The 20,185-nt window shown below is 38.4% G+C and overlaps 1 protein-coding gene across 2 annotated transcripts; it reads left to right on the plus strand.

The window, feature by feature from the left end:
• Window positions 1–8,343: 8,343 nt before the first annotated feature.
• Window positions 8,344–20,183, plus strand: LOC119777806 (sarcoplasmic/endoplasmic reticulum calcium ATPase 1). 2 transcript variants are annotated; one of them, XM_038276797.1, is made up of 24 exons: window positions 8,344–8,626; window positions 9,378–9,395; window positions 9,612–9,694; window positions 10,459–10,563; window positions 10,934–11,072; window positions 13,144–13,224; window positions 13,316–13,401; window positions 13,486–13,783; window positions 13,876–14,042; window positions 14,143–14,231; window positions 14,341–14,443; window positions 14,529–14,660; window positions 14,774–14,890; window positions 14,964–15,182; window positions 15,873–15,984; window positions 16,256–16,479; window positions 16,604–16,824; window positions 16,914–17,116; window positions 17,229–17,314; window positions 17,395–17,528; window positions 17,614–17,731; window positions 17,852–17,969; window positions 18,237–18,282; window positions 19,523–20,183. In XM_038276797.1, exons 1-23 carry the CDS (start codon window positions 8,509–8,511, stop codon window positions 18,239–18,241), a joined length of 2,976 nt encoding a protein of 991 aa, XP_038132725.1. In that variant the 5' UTR covers window positions 8,344–8,508; the 3' UTR covers window positions 18,242–18,282; window positions 19,523–20,183. The 2 variants fall into 2 exon arrangements, with proteins under 2 accessions (XP_038132725.1, XP_038132724.1); XM_038276796.1 differs by lacking the exon at window positions 18,237–18,282.
• Window positions 20,184–20,185: the final 2 nt, after the last annotated feature.

The raw sequence follows: 20,185 nt of genomic DNA on the forward strand, positions 1-20,185 counted from the left end.
CATCATGATAAATCTCTGACATGTTTATTTGAGGTGAAGAGAGGCACATGATCTGTTGTATTTTAAGGCCACACCTCACATAAATACAGTGTTCCTTGTGTGACATCATAAGAAAATAGAAAACAATAATTTGTCAAGATCCCAGTAATAAATGTTTTAATACTCGCAATATCAGATACAATTTCCAGATACCTGAAGCTTCAATGTTGATCTGTTCAAATGATTTTATGGAAGAGCAACAATATCCAGCCATTTTACTGCTAAGAAAACATGTTCTGCTTTGCAGAGGTTAAGTTCTATAGTGACATGAGTTAAAGGAAACTGTCAGAAGCCATTTCTCCCAAATTAATACAGAACAGATTTAAGTTTGTGGTTACACACAACAACAGACATAACAGGAAAAAAATAAAAATAATATGTACGCATTTGATTAGATTGCCTTGCTAGTTTGGGTTTAAAAATGGTTAGGTTTTCATAGCAGTGTACTAACTTAGAAGCAGTGGTGGCAGCATCATGATGTGGTTTGGGGGTGCTTTGATGCTGGAGGACCTGGTGCACTTCGCAAATTATATGCTATGGTGCATAAGTTCTATTTTAGGGAAACTTGAGGAGTGGTTACAGCAGATCCCTGGATATACATCAGACACCTCGGTCCAGGAAAGTGCAATTATAGGAACAGCAAAGTTACTATATCTAAATCTATATATATTTATATATATATATATATATATATATATATATATATATATATATATATATATATATATATATATATATATATATATATATATATATATATAAATATATATATATATATATATATATATATATATATATATATATATATATATATATATATATATATATATATATATATATATATATATATATATAAATATATATATATATATATATATATATATATACATCTGTCTCTATATATGGAGGGGTTTATGTGGGTGTGTTTCTATTCTTTTCCCCTTTTTTTCAAGGCGAGGCAAATTTATTAGTATTGCACGATTAAGTACATGGACAATTCAAAGTGCCTTACATGGATTAGATAATAAAATATAAGAAAAATAAAAGCAAGGTAAAAAAAAAACAAGATAAAGAAAATACAACAGTTGTTACCTTAAAGTAATACTCCAGGTAGTGGTTTAACTTCTACAATTAAAGACAGCTCTAAACAAATGGGTTTTTAACTTTGACTCAAAGAACTTAGACTTTCAGCATTTTTAAAGTCTTCATGGAGTTTGTTCTAGATCAGCGGAGCATAGGAACTAAATGCTGCTTCTCCATGTTTAGTTCTAGTTCTGGGAGAACAAAGTAGATTGGAACAAGTACACCTGAGTGGTCTGGGAGGTTGCTAAACTGACAACAAGTCTATTATGTATTGAGGCGATGACCCATTCAGGGATTTATAGAGAGAAGGATTTTAAAGTCTATTCTCTGAGCTGCAGGAAGCCAGTGGAAAGACTTCATTACCAGGCTAATGTGCTCGAATTTCTTAGTTCTAGTGAGAACACGGGCAGCAGCTTTTTGGATCAGCTGCAGCTGTCTGATGGACTTTTTTGGCAAACCTTTCAGTAATTATGTTTATAATTATAGGTATAATTGTCATTCCCAACTACCCATTAAACAATATTTTTTGGTTTTTATATCAACGTAATAAAAGTGAGTAAATAAATCATGTTTATTTGTAATATTCCTCTGCACTGTACTTTTTTTGAGAATGGATTTGGTCCACTGCAGCAGATGACTTAGCAGGTGGTCACAAGCAGCTGAGCTAAAGCTTGAAAGCTGCCACAAGAAACAATCTTCCTATTTTAGACATTCTCTGAGGAGGACCAGCCTAGGATCATGCTGTGTTACAAATAGAAAAACAGACCTACTGTATGTAGTGTAACTGAAACCCCATGATTATGTTACGTACTGTATGTAACTCCATAAGATGATATGCATCTACAAGTTTATAAATATGTCTTTGCATTGCATAAAGACTTTGTAGAGCAAATATATATTTCTGGGTTACTTTTTGAATAACAAATGTAGAAATCTTGACAAAGTATTGAGGTTAAGGACCCAACAGGAGGAGGCAGGAACAGCCATCCATCGCCAGGGTTGCCTGGAGGCTATCTTCAGCCCGGCAGAGCAAGACGTAGTTTACACCTTGGATGAGCTGCTGATCCATCAAAGGACAAAACAGAAACACCGAGGACAAATAACCATACGAACACACACATCTTGCTAAATGTGGGAAGGATTATATGTTAAGTTCCATTGATTCTCAGTCATTTTCAGTTCTTTCTATGCCCTAACCCTGACAATAACCCTAAATCTAACCATTACCAGTGCTTACCTAACCCTAACTTAACCCAAACTTAATTCACACTTTAGAAAAACAAAGTGAGCACCACTGAAATGTGCTCACTTTGGTACAAATTTGATGCTAAAATTGAAAAAAAGTAGTTCCCTCCATGAAGCCAAAATAGGAGTTTAACTACACACACACCGTAGAGAAATGTAAAGAGACAAAATGACCATACAGCTTTGTTTTTAGAATGTGGGAGAAAATTGGGCAACTTGGAGAGAAAACTGTACATGCACTAAGAAAGTATACTAACTCCATGCAAAAAGAGCTTTATTTCAATGTGGGACATTTTTGGTGCAAGACAATTATGCTGGCAGACTTGAAACGGAAAGTAGAAATTGACAAAGAATGACAAGGGATTGCTGGAGGGGAAACAGGCTAGTGATTATAGTGATCAATGGCAATTAGGATGGTAGGGTAACAAAACAGGATAAAAGCCCTGCATATGATAAGATATATGTGGCAAGGTCATAACTGATGTTTTGCCTTTCCCTAATATGGTGGAATTTATCATGCTTGCTAGCCATGCCACTTATATTAACCCTGTTTCATTATTATTTTATGACAATCCCACCACAGTCATTATTTCTATTTAATTATTGTGGGAAACGTCAACATTCACTTTGACCATCCTGAAGATAGAAGCGCAGTAGAATTATGTGGATATCTTAGAAACATAGTTTTTTCCAAAAAACATTAAACTGAGAATGCAGAAATAGGGACATATTTTTGACTTGATAATTTCAAAGGTACTGGTTACCGATGTTGCCCTAGCTCACCGCTTTTTGTTATTTTTTAAAGCCTGATTTATAATCACTTGGTTAGCCAAAGAGACATAATAAGAAAACTCATCTTTATGGATGGTGATAATAAAATCTTTGACCAGATTTACTCCTCTACCTCCACTTTGCCCTCTGAATCGGTTGATGAGCTGGTATGTAACCTTAATTCTAAAACTTAGGACATCCTTGGCTCATTTGCTCCTATTAGAACATTGTTTCTGGGAAGAAAAGGGGTCATTTTTCTTAATAAGTGCATTTCTTCTTGAAATGAGGATATAATTTAGGTACTTTGCCAATGAAACAAGACAATTTACATTTAAAATAAGAAAAATACAATTGTCTTGTCTTATTTCAAGTGCATATTATGTAATTATCTTCTTTTAGTAAATAAAACTCTTTCCATTGGCAAATCATCTTATTTACCTATTCAAATTAAGACTAAATACACTTAATTTAGGAAATATTTTACTTATTTCTAGATTGTTTTTGCAGTGAAGATGATCCTTCTTCTCTGATTTAATCAGCAAAAACATTACCAATGATCATACCTTATTTTGCCAAAGCAGAAAGTGTAAAAAACTCTCCTGTCATTGTAGCACCGGAACTATTCTCTACCAGGGCCTGCAACAAAATGTCTACATTCTTTACTGAAAAAAACAGAAATTAGTGGGGCAGTGTGTAAAGCTATATCAAGCCCACTACCACAGTTTTGTACAACTAAAACTGATCTTGAAAAATTACCAGTTTATCCAAATAATCTTATAAAACTTAGAAGAAATCATACAAAAACAAAGCTCCTCTTCCTGCTGTCTTGTGTTTAAGCTCTCCCTTTATACTGTCATAAGTCAGGTAATAAATATGTCCCTTACATCAAGTGTTTTTACCAGGCCCTAAAAAAAACAGCAAACACTGTTGATAAAGAGCAACATGGACAAACTGCTGCTGCAGAACTACAGGCCCATCTCAACCCTTCCTTTCATCAGTAAGATTGTAGTAAAAGTCTTTTAACCGGTAAACAACTTCTTACAGTGACCAGCTGCTTCAATGTCTTCCAGACAGGAATCAAAGCAAAACTGAAGCACTAATCTTTGTTCCAAAGGACGAGAAATCAAAAAGAGTCAGTACACAGCTCCAGTTAATACAACTAGGAGCGGTCAGGGCAGAGATGGGGGATCTGGAGTCATCAAGTCATCTCTATATCATGTATTTGTTCTGACCAGGTGAGTCCAATCTGCACAGGTTAAACCAGATTGGACTCACCTGGTTCAGTGGGTGGGTAGAACAAATACATGAAAAAGAGATGACTTGTTGACTCCAGGGGCCTGTTTCAGAAAGGAGGTGAAGTGAAAACTCTGAGTTTGTTAACCCTGAAATGAGGGAAACTCTGGGTTTTCTGTTTCAGAAAGGGAGGTAAGTTAAACCTGAGAAAGCAGAGTAAGTCAAGCCCGTTTCTGAAAGAGATGTTACTTATACTCAGAGTCAGTTACCATGGCAATTTACTCTGTGAACCTAACCTGGTCGGGAGCAGGTTTTCTTCAGAAAATCCGGAGTTTATTTTGGTCTCCTCCCCTTTTTTAAAGAGGAAGTGGTGTTTAAACACCTCATTGATTCTTTGGGGACATACAGTATTCATTGCACACATTTCAGTCACGTAGAGCGCATCAAAGGGAATGAAATGGCATGTCCTTTTATGGATGATCCTGTTTGTAAAGCCAGGTAGCTACTCTACTCCCATGATGTGCTCAAGGCTTACCTGCTTGAAGTATGTTTTTATATTTCATTTTCAGCTGCTGCCATGTTCTTTTGATGCCTGTAGGATTGCACCTATCCATGAAAACTAAATTAGGTTTAATAAAATACTGTTCTTCCAGTTTCACCTCTGATATTATAACAGTTGGGTAAGTTACTCTAAAATAGTTCTTAATTACTAACTACAAATTTTATCTTCAACAAGTCTAATTAGATTAATGTATTAATTACTGTCTCTAGAAAGTATTGGTCTAATTACTAATTTGTTTTACTTACTTATTAATTACTTTCTAAATCCCAAATCAACCTCAACAACTTGAACAATAAAAGGAGAGACAAGAAACTGCACCTCTAATGCTTTCAAATAAACAATATTCAATTGCATGAATTAATCTTAAATTGACCAAAGTGTGTAACTAGAGGGAGAAAGTTCAAATCAAAATATACCTTTTAAAATTTGATATTAAATCCACTATTGTTTTATAGTCTTTAATTTAATTACAGTATTTATATGACTTAAGTAACTTAATTCATTACACCCAACACTGTATAAAAGTAATTAAAATGTAAACTTATGCATTGACTTGAGCAGCTATTTTCACCCAAGCTAACTCTCTCTCCTTCGCCGCTGCAGCCGTGTTGCTTTTTAAAAAAAATACATGTTCAAATTCGGCATATGCTTGCATAAGCACATCCAGTTCTGCTGGTGAGAAATATGCACACCTTTTTTTGTCTGACGCTGTTGCCATGGTGAGTCGTAATATCTGTGCTCCATTGATAATGGCTTTTTATAGTTGTGGTGCACGCGCTTAACTCAGAGTCAGTCAATTTAGAGTTGATTGAACTAACTCATTTCAGCTGTTCTGAAACCCAAAACTCAGAGTTTCCAATCTCAGGATAAGTCAACTCAGAGTTCAAGTTTTAACTCAGAGTTGGTTGAACTTCCTTATTGAAACAGGCCCCAGATCCCCCATCTCTGCGCCAGGGTCTAACTTTAAATGCGGTGTCTTTTGCGTCCCCACTTTATTTTCTGTAAATATAAAGATTTTTTTAATATACATATTTCTTATGAAATCCAAACTATGGTTTATTATATAGTCAAGGACATGAGTCCTACTTTTCTGCAGGTTGTTTTTAAAAATATTTTGATGTTTTTTGTTATTTTGCCTTTTCCCAAGTGCAGTTTTCACTATTTCATTAGCAAAAGCAAAAAAAGCAAACAAGCAAAAATAGATTATTTAAAATCAAAATCGTTTTATTTTATTTCATTTTTATTTTTATTGTTCAAAATTGTCCGTTTCCACTGTCCACTGTGTTGACCTAGGTTACTGTCCATTTAAATAAGCTCCACCCACTTTTCATTGACTTTACCTTCTGATTTGATATCGCACCAGATGAGGGAAATTCGGTTCTGGTAAAAGTTCTAACTTTTCATGTGTTAAAAAAGGTTGTTTTTTTTAGCCGTTTTATGAAGTAAATTTAGTGTGGTCAATCTAATGGTGTCCAATGTGCTGACCCTGTTTTGTTAAGAAAACAATCAAATTATCATGTAAAAATGTACATTTTTCATCAACTGTCAATATCTTGCTAGCTACAATGCTAATTCAAGCTAGAGTAATAGCTATTTTATTGTAAAACGTCCACCGTTAGTATCCGTTATGTTAAAAACGTATTTGGTTGCCATGGCGGACACCTACTTAACACAGAGGACAGATGTATACAATCAAGGACTGATTGTATTGGATAATACATGTGTGTAATTTTCCTTGTCCTGGACATTTTAACAAATTAAAAAGCAATTACTGAAGTATTATGTCTAGTAGCTCTTCTATGGAAGAGGATTAGGGCCACTGGAAAAAAATAAAAAAGTTTTTAAATATTTCAGTTAATATGGGAAAAATGCCATTTTCTCACAATTCTGGCTTTTTTCAGAATTCAGATTTTTTTTCCCCTCACAATTCTGTCTTTTTTCTCAGAATTCTTGAATTTTTTTCTCACAATTCTGGCTTCTTTTTCAGAATTCTGACTTTTTTCCACACAATTCTGACTTTAATCTCAGAATTCTGACTTTTTTTTCCCAATTCTGACTTTAATCTCACAATTCTGACTTTATTCTCAGAATTCTGGCTTTTTTTCTCAGTTTCTTCTCTCAGTTTAATTAATTTGGTGCTATACTCTGATTACTAAGTGTTCCTTTAATTTTTTTAAGTAGTGTATATAAGAGGCCTGTACTTTAATATTTTCAAACCATGTATAATTTTCTTTCACTTGAAAATAATGTGCTGATGAGTTTAGTTTTTTTTTACATAAATATTTCCAAACAAGCATTCAAGTGTCAGTGTGTGGATATAACATTATGGATAGTTTTAAAAACGTCTACTACCTGCAAGTACTTTACAGGGACTTGTACCTGTTATTATTAGCAGTGCTCCATGAGAAGCTATAGCTCTTAAAACAGCAGCAAACAATCTAATCTTTAAGTTCTATCATGCTTCTTCCCATTCTCAAATTGAGTTTTTATCATGAGGACCAACTCATGTAGTTTTGTGGAGTACACCAATTTCACCACAAGAGGCCCTTGTCTGACATGGGATGGCAGTTAATTGGGCATAATCAACACAGGCAATGCAATACACCCTCATCCCCCCACCCCCCAGACACTCTCCCTTCCTCATAAAAAAACAAATAAATACATAAAACTTGATCCTGGGGTATAAGCTAGTGGAGCTGCTCCTCAGTGCTGTGAAATCTTGACTCTGGCTATCCATGTGGCATTCATGTCCCCTGACGATAGTTCCTCCACTACACTTTTTCATATCTCCACTATGTCAAAATTAACCGGGTTGAATCTAAGCTCGGGCATCTTGGTGAGTTTGAGGATGTTTGTAAAAATATTTGGTGAATGGAGATCTGACAGAGTTCTTGGACTTTAAAGATTAGGATTTTTTCTGCCCCAACCATGCCAGCTTCCCCACCCGCCCAGAGTTAGAGCATGTCTTCTGGTGCCCTATGTACACCAGTTTGGCCATGGTCCTCAGCAGAAACCAGTTGATCCGTCACTCAAGGTTCCCCGCACCCCACAGCCCTCTTCCTCCAATCCACCCACCCTTTCATGATCTCCCATCTTTGCTCTCTCACCTTCTCCCTTCCTCTTATTCCACTGACCATGCATGTTCCAAAAACAGGTCTCATTTTCATTTGCAACACCCCCTCCCTTTGCAGGTCCTGCTCCACCAGCGTTCTCCAGCATTAACTCCTACTTCACAAATCCAATTCTTGTACCCCCCCCAGTTCCTGTCCAACTCCATCGTCTCACCTCCTCATTGCTCCACCTCAAACCCCACCCTTTAACCCCCCCAACCACCACCACCAGGAATTTAGAGGCATGCATCAGTGGGATGTTCCTCCCATCTGAGCCCTTTTGGGGTATAAAACCCTTGGCCTGTACGTACCCATTCGCTCTTTCTGTCAGTCCAGCACTCCTGGTTTTGAGGGTGCCACACTTCTGAGGGTGGTGGACCAAGGGTTGAAAACTTAAGAAACAACAAAAGCACAGCAACAGGAGAAAAAGAGCGCGGATAGGCACGGCTAGTCTATCCAGTGAGGATGGAGAATGCACACGCAAAGTCGACGGCAGAATGCCTGGCTTACTTCGGGGTGAATGAGAACATCGGCCTCTCTCCCGACCAGGTCAAGAAGAGCCAGGAAAAATATGGCTTCAATGGTGAGAGCCCAGTCATTGGGAATCAAGGGGATTGGCATTTATTCCATGCAGAAAACCGTATCGTTTTGATGCTCAGTGTTTAGACTCAGAATGTACCACAAGGCCTTTTCCTATGAGTTTTCAGTTGGGTCAACACCAGCATAGATCTTTGAAAACTCTGGTTGGGCAGACTCTGCTTTAGAGTGGCCCCGCAACAGCTGATAAAATGTAGAGGTACCGAGATGCAGAGACTTTGACGGCTGTGAGAAGCTATTTAAAGAGAGCCAAAGAAGATGGCTGTAGAGCGAGAGAGACAGGTGATGGCTCAAGAAACATCCTGGATGATATATGGATAGGCTCAAACAGCAGATAATTTTAGGGTTGGCAATAGCAACAGGGCCTAAGAAGGCTTTTGGCTGATCAATAAGTATTGGAATGACTGAAATGATAGGGTCTTTTCTGCATGAAAAATACAGTTTTTACTGCAATGTTGTCTGTAAATCTCCCAATGAATGATCTTTTATTACAAGAAGGCTAAATAACTATTAGTAACACAGTGTTTAGGGTTGTTAACTAAAGTTGTTCTGTAAATGTTCTCCAAAGGAAGCAATATAAAAAAAAAAAAAAATCTTTATATTTTGGTTAACTTATGCTGATAATTTTTCTCTGTTTTTTGAAAACATGCATCTCCAAAGGATGTCTACTAATTCATGTATTTACATGTCTCCCTCTGTCCCTGCCTTTGTCACCATGCCCAATGTTTGATCTTCAGAGCTGCCTGCTGAGGAGGGTAAGTGTCCACTCCAGTATCTTCTCAACATAAGGGCTCATGCAGGATTTGTATTGCGTAATCCCATTCAACAATGACATCACAGTCATAGCTGGAAGATGTCAGTCGATCATTGGCAATGATTTATTACATTCAGTCACCAGCAATCATATTGTATCCTGTGGAAACAGTAAACTGTCATCCAATGTTTATCACCTTAATGTCTTTGTGTCTCAGGCAAGAGCGTCTGGGAGCTGATCATTGAGCAGTTTGAGGACTTGCTCGTCAGGATCTTGCTGCTGGCTGCATGCATCTCTTTTGTAAGTTAATGAATGTTACTATCGTCATTTATGACCTGTATCTGCTACATTAATTCAAGTTGACCCATTTAAAACAGATGAACAGTGTTATTATTTAAAGGGAGGCAAGCCACAATCTTTATAAAATCCAGATGTGTCGATTAAAGGACTTGTGGCTGTTTCTTTCAAGCACATCTCTATATCCCCCCTTCTCCAAGGCCCTCGACCCCTCTATGTATTTTTAAAGACGACAACTTGAGAAGCCACAGTGCAAAGGCACATAGGAGGTGTATTAATTACCCTGCCTAGTTTTCTCCCCTCCTAGGCCAGCTGTCACGATGGCCTTAGAAGGCGAATATTAAGAAGCCAACAGCCAAGGGGCCCGAGAAAGTGTAGTGGGGCTGAGGGGTGAGGGGGTTATTTTAAGAAAGCCCCCAAGCTGAGAGGAGAAACCGAATCCTTCGGGAAAGGTCAGGCGTGAAGGAGGAGATGGAGGGCCTACTCAAGAAGACATCAGGAGAGGAGAGAAGCTATGGGGTTAAAATTAATGACCATTATGTCATCATACAAATTATGTTCCAGATAGATGTTGAAAACAAAAGGTGTGGAAAACATTTGATTCCCCCCTAATCACACACCCCACAGATCACAGTATCATTCACATTAGATCATTATAAACCTTTGATCTTCAAAAAGTTTAATTTCTCTGATTACAGCTCAGTGTAAATATTGAAACAGGAGTTAGTTTGAAGACTTTTGTTCACTCTTTTCTGCCCTGACTCTAGGTGTTGGCCTGGTTTGAGGAAGGCGAGGAGACCGTCACCGCCTTCGTGGAGCCCTTCGTCATTCTTCTCATCCTCATCGCTAATGCTATCGTTGGAGTGTGGCAGGTCAGTGACCCTCGCCCTGGACATTGAGCAATATGTCCATACACATATCCATTTCAGCGATGACAGAAAGTACTCAAGTTTTTGGTTACTCTCTTGCTCCATACCCAGACGGGGTTGCTCAACTGCATTAGACTGAAGCTCAAAATAGCTCAGAGATTAATCAGATTATATTTAAGTTTATTTTTCTGTCTTTTTGCAGATACTATATGTTTACCTTCAAACCATCTTCAAATGTTATTTAGCCACCTGTTCTTTAAGGACACACATGCTTCATCTTGAGAATGCAATAAACTGGACAACATGACAAGGTTTTATTTGCCAATTGTTGATGCATTGACTCAGTATTTTCTTCCCATATGTCTGTCTTTAGGAGCGTAACGCTGAAAGCGCCATCGAGGCCCTCAAGGAGTACGAGCCTGAGATGGGCAAAGTTTACCGTTCTGACAGAAAGAGTGTGCAGAGGATCAAGGCCAGAGAAATTGTCCCAGGAGATATTGTGGAAGTGTCCGGTAAGAGCTGTCTACGAACCTCACTGTGACGTTTATCTAGTACTGGATGATTGCAAAGAATAATTAGTATTGACAGCTCTACAGCACAAAAAGCGTCCCTGCATAGCTTTAAAGTAATCTTTTAATTTTCCAACTTCTTTTGTTCTTACGTAATGTAAAAATGTTTTGGTGTGTCGTAGAATGGGTTCCAACTATATCTGATGGTAAATTTGTGACCGGAGCTACAGATTAGGTGATGGCAAGAGAGCATAATGAAAGAACCATAAAGAATTAGATCTCATCTACACATATACCAGGAAACATGCAGCAAAAAGATGTGCTGCTCAGGACTCATAAGTACTTGTTTTAATTGTTGCAATACAAATAAAAATTTTTCCATAGATTATTTAGAGGGGTGTAAATTAGTTATGAAATGTCAGATTTCTTGATATTAGCACTTTACCTCAGCTTACCTTATATTTTGTTCTATATCTATTCAACTTCCTCTCAGAACTAGGATTTATGGTTAAACTTAAATACTGTGATACATAGCTTCCAGGGTTATGAATAATTTCTGGTTTAAGTGTATTTAGGGAATAAACTATAGGTACAGAATCAGAATGTACAGTATATCTCTGTTGAAAACTCATGTCAAAGAATGGTGCCTTTTTAAGGCACTGTGTGCAGCACTGCAAAGCAAACATGCTGACTGTAGAGTATCATGAGTATAAATACCCTCACCAGCGGCTGCCTCGCTTCATTTGCAGGGCCATCTCTTGCTTTCATTCATCCGTCAGTGCACACCTGTCAGCTGTCCAGCTGGTCCTCCCAGCTTACTCTTAGTGCCACTATAAGCTTGGCATCACTATGGTTATTAATGTTTCTTAATAATGTTTTCTAAACATTTAGTGGCTATTTTGCAGTTATTAATGGCACCAGACAAAATTGTGTTTTCTTTTTTCTCTGAAACATTTTCCTCTTCTTTATGTATATTTTTGTAATCTAATTATAGAGTTTAAATAAATGGGGAGGTATTTCATTATTGATTTATGGTCTCAAATAATATACAGAATACCCAAGCTAGATTTGATGTTAAAGTTCAAAAGTGAGAAGGAGAGGAAGTGAAAAAAGCCAAATCAATTATAAAAGACATAGTGATACAAGATACAAATTTCCAATAAGAAAATGCATATTTGAAAAAGCAATCAAAATAAAATTTTAAAAAACATATAAAAGAAAATCCATCTTTTGAAGATCCATATTCTGCTCAAGAACAAAAAGTATCCAACAAAGTGATTATTAAAACAAATTGGTTAAAAAAAAAATGAATGATTCGCTAATTGTTTAAATCCTTCTTAATAATTGGTTGTAAGGTATCGGTATTACAGCAGTCAAACCCTCTTCATAATTGCTGACCATCCCCTACTAACTTTGTATTTTTTTATGTGGTGAAAAGCTCCAAGTTTTCAGGGTTGGAAAGTATCCTTGCCATCACCCTTATCGTTAGTTCTCTCCTGAGCTTTTCTAAAGATTAAGCCGGTCGTACACTGTGCGATTTTTTTTTTTTTCCCACTTGCCGCTACTGCTCACGCTGTATGATAAACACTGCGGTTTAGTCGTACAGTGTGAGTTCACAGCTCACGATTTATGTTTGGCACATCGCTCTCATGCGTCCTGCCTGCTCACACTTTACGACTAAAAACTACGTCGGATTGCTGTGACTCGTCTATCTGGAAACCAAACAAATAGAAGGGGAATATTAAGCCCACTATAGTGAAACGCGCTGCCTTGGCAATTTGTGCTATTTTGTGCTGAAAGCGCTAAAAAGAAAAGGCAACGATGTATTTGGAAAAAAAGACATGGCTGAGCAAACATGGCTACTACGGTCTGTCAATTTTACAGACAAAGCTCAATTTCACTCTTTGCATCCCTGCCATGCTGCTGTGTTTACATCTGAGAGGAAGAATAAAAAGAAAAATCCTCGTTTGCATATTCAAACTAGCTGTAGGGGGAGAGCACTAATCACTATGGAAACTAGTTCATGATGTTTTTAAGAGTTTAGTTGGTAATATTGACTATTCTCTGTTGACAGTTGGTGACAAAGTCCCTGCTGACATCAGGATTATTTCCATTAAGTCCACCACCCTGCGTGTTGACCAGTCCATCCTTACTGGTAAGGTCTCCTAAAATAGTCACGCTACTGTTTTGCTTATATTGTTCTATCTTTATGATTTTTTAATAATATTTTGTTTTTTGCTCCTTAGGTGAGTCTGTCAGTGTGATCAAGCACACTGAGGCTGTCCCTGACCCCAGAGCCGTCAACCAGGACAAGAAGAACATGCTTTTCTCTGTGAGTGTCTTGCTCATACAGATGTTATTTCATCACCAGCTTCTCTCTGCTGAACCTGACCGCATTATCTAACTGCTCCTGTAGGGCACCAACATCGCTGCTGGCAAGGCCATTGGCATAGTAGCAGCCACCGGAGTCTCAACTGAAATCGGCAAGATCCGTGACCAGATGGCTGCCACCGAACAGGAGAAAACTCCTCTGCAGGCCAAGCTTGATGAGTTTGGCGAGCAGCTGTCCAAGGTTATCTCACTGATCTGTGTTGCTGTCTGGGCTATCAACATTGGCCACTTTAACGACCCAGTCCACGGAGGCTCCTGGATTCGTGGTGCCGTCTACTACTTCAAGATTGCTGTTGCTCTGGCTGTGGCTGCCATTCCTGAGGGTAAGGCGGGCAAACTAATATGTTTTATTGCTTCCATTTCTTTTTTCTAATTTGTTTATCAATTGACTTAAGAGTTTTCCATTAACTCCCAGGTCTGCCTGCTGTTATTACAACCTGCCTGGCTCTTGGTACCCGCCGTATGGCCAAGAAGAACGCTATCGTCAGAAGCCTTCCCTCTGTAGAGACCCTGGGCTGCACCTCTGTCATCTGCTCTGACAAGACTGGCACCCTCACAACTAACCAGATGTGTGTGACCAAGGTTGGTGTTTTATTGAAGAAGACGAGATTCCTGTTGGTAGTTTTTAAATTTTTTGTCAAAGATTGCATTAATCAAAGGAATTCCAATTCCTCTCTTTCAGATGTTTATTGTCAAGAATGTTGACGGAGACCATGTTGACCTTGATGCTTTTGATATCTCTGGCTCCAAATACACCCCTGAAGGCGAAGTGTAAGTCTGCTTTTACTATGATTCTGCAATGATCAAAGGACATTGATGCGCTTGAACCAGTTCTTATTTGAGAATAATTTTTGTTTGGGATTCCTTCTGTGCCAATCAGTTCCCAGAATGGTCACAAGACGAACTGCAGCCAGTACGATGGCCTTGTTGAGCTGGCAACCATCTGCGCTCTGTGCAATGACTCCTCTCTGGACTACAATGAGGTAAAACTCAAAGCTTTGAAAGTTATAGAAAGAACCTAAACCTCTATCAGTGGTGAAACCAGCTAATCCACTCATTATTTTCTAGTCCAAGAAGATCTTTGAGAAGGTCGGTGAGGCCACTGAGACTGCCCTGTGCTGCCTGGTTGAGAAGATGAACGTGTTTAACAGCAATGTGAAGAACCTGTCCAAGATTGAGAGAGCCAATGCCTGCTGCTCTGTATGTTTGCTCTTCACACTCCTAAGACCAAAAAAACATTACTCATGTTTTAATATCTATAGATGTTTAAATAATTCATAAATAATATATCTTAACTCTTCATCCTCCCATAGGTGATTAAGCAGCTCATGAAGAAGAACTTCACTCTGGAGTTCTCCCGTGACAGGAAGTCCATGTCTGTGTACTGCACACCAACCAAGGGTGATGGTGGTGCCAAGATGTTTGTTAAGGTATGTCATTACTAAATTTTGCACCAACCAAGCTTTAATGAAACACTGCATAACCATCCTGCTGTGTCTTCAGGGTGCACCTGAGGGTGTGATTGACAGGTGTGCCTATGTGCGCGTTGGCACCACACGCGTTCCCCTCACCAATTCCATCAAGGACAAGATCATGGCTGTCATCAAGGAATGGGGTACTGGCCGCGACACTCTGCGTTGTTTGGCTCTGGCCACCCGTGATAGCCCACTTAGACCAGAGGAGATGAACCTTGAGGACTCAACCAAGTTTGTCGATTATGAGGTGAGGACAGCCTGAAGGGTAAGACACAGATATTGTGCACAATAACTTAATAACAGTGTGTTAATCTCGAGTCAAAATACCCTAGTTTAACCATATGACAATATCACTGAGTCCTTTTAGCTATTCGCCAATGCATGTCTTTACAACTTGCATATAGATGTGGCAGAATTGTTATCCTGTATGCCCTTCCTGCCATTTTGGATTCCTATATAGGTCTATCATTCATTATTTGACAATGTTCTACAAGCAGTTATGTTTTTTTAGATTCAGTGAATAAAAAAATTAAAAAAACAAAAAGTGGTAATTTGAGTCCAGACTGATAAAAGCAATTGACAAAATTAATGGGTATATAAACAACATTAATGTTAGGCTCCTCGATTTTTGGAGAAAGTGCATCCTCTGGTGGACTTCACTGAAGAAAGACATCAGACTAGGACTAAATTGTTAGCTTCAAAGTGAAGCTCTATTTCACACTAAACATGTGGATGACAAGATCTTGAATTTTCAATGTGTGACTTTTTCCCTAATAAAATAATCAAACCCCAGAAGAGATCTAAACACCAAAAGTTTGAATTATCTTGCACATGGTAAATAGGTGTAGCTTATGAGCCATGACCATAATCCTATCCATAATTTGCCACATATTACCACTTTGACAAAATTCCAGACTTAACACACCTCTTTTTTCAGACTGATCTGACCTTCGTTGGATGCGTGGGTATGCTTGATCCCCCTCGTAAAGAGGTAATGGGCTCTATCGCGCTGTGCAGGGATGCTGGAATCCGTGTCATTATGATCACTGGTTAGTATTGCTAAATACTTTTACTAATCATTATTAATAAAAGATTAATCTGCTAATTTTAGGTACAAGCAGATTTGTACCATTTTGGTGCTTCTGGGTAATAATTGCTAAATTTAAACCACTCTGATTTTAGGTTATGTTAACATTATGTGCCATATCAGAATAAATGGTCAATCTGTTCCTGTAGTGTTGTAATAATCCCTCAAACCTCATGATAAAAGTTTCACCCAATTTATACTCTTAAGAACAAATATTTTCCTTTGTATGTTAGGTGACAACAAGGGAACAGCTATTGCTATCTGCCGCCGTATTGGCATCTTTAAGGAGGATGAAGATGTAACTGGCAAGGCCTACACCGGACGTGAATTTGACGACCTCCCCGTGAGTGAGCAGTCTGAAGCTGTCCTCAGGGCTCATTGCTTTGCCCGTGTGGAGCCATCCCACAAATCCAAAATTGTTGAGTTCCTTCAGGGTCACGATGATATTACAGCTATGGTAAGAGCTCTGTAAACAGGGATACAGTCCTAACTTAATCTGTGTGATGTTATTCAGTAAGATAATATAGCAATGTTTACTGCAGTTATTCAACAAATAATGGTCCTTTTTTTTCCTTCCCCAGACTGGTGATGGAGTCAATGATGCCCCGGCTCTAAAGAAGGCCGAGATTGGCATCGCCATGGGCTCTGGCACTGCCGTTGCCAAGTCTGCCTCTGAGATGGTCCTGGCTGACGACAACTTCTCCTCCATTGTGGCTGCTGTTGAGGAGGGTAGAGCTATCTACAACAACATGAAGCAGTTCATCCGCTACCTCATCTCCTCCAACGTCGGTGAGGTCGTCTGGTGAGTCTCCTGTGTAGCCATGGCAACGTCTTCCCTTTGTTCTTGCAGAAAACCTAATCTGTTTGGCTGTTCTGCTTTTTTGTCTTCAGTATCTTCCTGACTGCTGCTCTTGGTCTGCCCGAAGCTCTGATCCCTGTCCAGCTGCTCTGGGTCAACCTGGTCACTGATGGTCTGCCCGCCACCGCTCTGGGCTTTAACCCCCCTGACCTGGATATTATGGGCAAGCCCCCACGTTCCCCCAAGGAACCTTTGATCTCAGGCTGGCTGTTCTTCAGATACATGGCTATTGGTGGTAAGCAGGACTGTGAGAAGTGTTGTGGGTGTGTGTGACATTGTGTGTTTTGGGGGTATTTAAATGTAGGTTAACATGTGCCGACAATGATGCTTCTCTCCAACCCTAACAGGATATGTTGGTGCTGCCACTGTTGGTGGTGCTGCCTGGTGGTTCCTTTATGATTCCACTGGTCCCAACATTACCTACTATCAGCTGGTAAGCTAGAGGCCTTTTTTAATCGAGTTTCCACCAACATACCTGAATTGCCTCTCTTAGCCCCCATGTTTTCCGTTTAGTCCCACTTCATGCAGTGCCACGATGAGAATGAGGACTTTACTGGGCTCGATTGTGAAATCTTTGAGGCAACTCCACCAATGACAATGGCCCTGTCTGTCCTGGTCACTATTGAGATGTGCAACGCCCTCAACAGGTTCTAAACTTTTCAACCATCAAACACATAAAGATCTTCCTTTTTCTGTATAAGCCACAACTGATATGTCTGTTTGTTTTTCCAGCTTGTCTGAGAACCAGTCTCTGTTGCGTATGCCCCCATGGAGCAACTTCTGGCTGATCGCTGCCATGAGCCTGTCCATGTCCCTGCACTTCATGATCATCTATGTTGATCCTCTGCCTGTGAGTCAGATGTACCAATTCTGTGCCTGAATTAAATAAGCATACAAATCTTTTTTTTCTTGAAAGTTATCCTTCCTGTGTGGTTTCCATGGGCTCTGACCTCCACTCTTAACCCCACAGATGATCTTCAAACTGACCCATCTGTCAGTGGACCAGTGGATGATGGTCCTGAAACTTTCCTTCCCCGTCATCCTCATTGATGAGGTGTTGAAGTTCTTTGCCCGCAACTATGTTGAGAGTAAGTGATCTTAATTTTTTTTAAAGTACCAGTACTTTAAAATAAATCAGAGCTCCCAGGTATCTCTGTCAGACAATTCATTAATAAATGTCTTTTTTTAATCATCTATTAATATTTTAACAAAGTTAATGTTTTCATATCTCCATTCTTAACACATCCTTTCATTAACTTTCATTAAGTTTTTTTCCCCATCTACCTGATCTATGTCATGTCTCTCACCTCTCTCCATTCATCAATAACTCACTCACCCTTTCTGTTCATTTCCAGAGTAAATTTGAACAGCCCATCACCGTTAACCTGTAACTTAAACAAGGTATTCCACTGTTTGTTGGCTAGTGACCAAGTGTCCATTAGCCGTTCATGTCTGTTCTTGTTTAGCTTTTTATGTACAGTACTCGCTTCTAGTCTGTGTAACCCCTACTGAAATAAACAACAATATAATTTTTTTTATAATGGCCTTGTAGGGAGAAAGTGCAGCTTCTCTTTCTTTGCTTTATTTATTGCTTGTTTAGCCTCTGACATCAAGCAGGTGAGTCTTATTTGAGTTGTTGCTGTTTATTGTCATATCCTGTCTTGTTTGTTTTCCACATCTGACAAGCGGCCTCCTCACATACTGGCAGCCCTAGAAAAGACAGATTTACTAAATATAAATTTTTTATTGTAATAGCATAATCTAACACCAAAAAATGTTGAAAGCCAATTTTTATTTTAATGCGCCTTTTTAGCTCAGGCAAATATAATCTTGTAAAGGGATAATCGTTTGTTAGGATTTATTATAGCAATTATTGGTACCACAATTCATTACTCCAAAGCTGGTACCTGTAATTCTTTGTCTATCATAGTTTTCTGTTTACTTTTAGGTAAGTTATTTCCTTTAGTTGCAACTCTACAAATAAATGTTTTTTTATTTTTATTTTTAATTCATATATATATATGTCAAAGTAAGTACACTACAGAAAAAATATAGTAGCCTCATGCAGCCAGCTGACAGGCAGTGTCCAGTCGGTGGGGGAGCAAAAGTACCCTAATAAAACTCAAGTTAGCTTTCCCTGCATCCCATTACAAAAACTTTCAGGGTTTAGAATTTTATTAGGTCAAATTTTTACCTACTAAAATTTACCTTATAAAAAGTTTACTAAAACTTCTAATATTTTAATACTGATAAGCACTCAGTGCATAATCAGTTACTTAGCTTAAACTAGTTTAGCATTAATTAATCCTGTAACTATAATCCTTAGATTAAGTGTGAGTTTGAACTGCTCACTTCAAGGTAAGTCTAAAGCAACATTCATTCATTTTAGGACTGATAAAAAAAAAAGGTTTTACTTTTATTTGTGTATTAAAGCTAAATTTTACCAAACGTATCAACTAGTGAACTAGTGTTTTAATATGATTTCCAAAAGATGCTGAGGTTGTTGCCAACATTTTGTTTGTCAACGAGAGCTCCTTCTTCTTTTGTCACACTGTTCTTTGTGTGTTGAATTTTTTTTTTACCGCATTATGTGCTTAAAAACTGAACCATTGTCTGACTTGATCCATTTCCTCTTCAACAGGTACAGAACATATGAAGTAGAAATGTAGGAGAAGAAAATCTTCTTGAAGAGAGAGGCGAGAAGAAAGAGAGAGAGAGATCATAACCAAAAGGGGGAGCCATAGTGAGCCAAACAATAGAAGAGAGAAGAGAAAACACTGGAAAATAAACATTAAAATTAAAATGAATGTAATAAAAAAATCCAATAAAAACAACCTCAAACTAGAGAAGAAGATTGAATTGTATTAAAGGAGAGAATGTCTGCTGACAAGGTGTTAAAATATTTAAGATTTTATTCTAAGACTTAAAATATGTATTAAAAGTAATTTTTTTGTTAACCTTGGATATTCTCAACTGTTGTGTTTTTGTGTCCAATTTTCATATGATTGACTTTCCAGCTCAGTACTTTTATTCTAGTCTTTGTCGCTCTTTGTCTCGTGCAGCCTCCGTGCTTTAGCCGGGCTCTGTACAGTGTGTTGTAGGGTTGCAAAAATGACTTCAAAAGGGCAGGAAAAATGATTTTTTTCTTCCAGCCGGCAGTAATTCTGTGTAGGTACCATGCAGTCAGCGGACTCTGATGGAAGTCTCATGGCATAAAATGGGCACGTCCACTCAGCCTCAACACTTCTGGTCTTATTTATTGTTTACGTGACAAGCTCTAATAAAGTGACAATGAAAAACTCTT

The sequence above is a fragment of the Cyprinodon tularosa genome, unplaced genomic scaffold, assembly GCF_016077235.1.
Source record: "Cyprinodon tularosa strain WSP-4 unplaced genomic scaffold, ASM1607723v1 ctg1274, whole genome shotgun sequence".
Classification (NCBI taxonomy): Eukaryota; Metazoa; Chordata; class Actinopteri; order Cyprinodontiformes; family Cyprinodontidae; genus Cyprinodon; species Cyprinodon tularosa.

Excerpts from the sequence above, each read along its gene's own strand:
- LOC119777806 (XM_038276796.1), top strand. The coding sequence starts at position 8,509 with ATGGAGAATGCACACGCAAAGTCGACGGCAGAATGCCTGGCTTACTTC. Across the intron at positions 9,695-10,458 it reads TGGCTGCATGCATCTCTTTT|GTGTTGGCCTGGTTTGAGGA; the intron begins GTAAGTTAATGA and ends CCCTGACTCTAG. Across the intron at positions 13,225-13,315 it reads TGACCAGTCCATCCTTACTG|GTGAGTCTGTCAGTGTGATC; the intron begins GTAAGGTCTCCT and ends TTTGCTCCTTAG.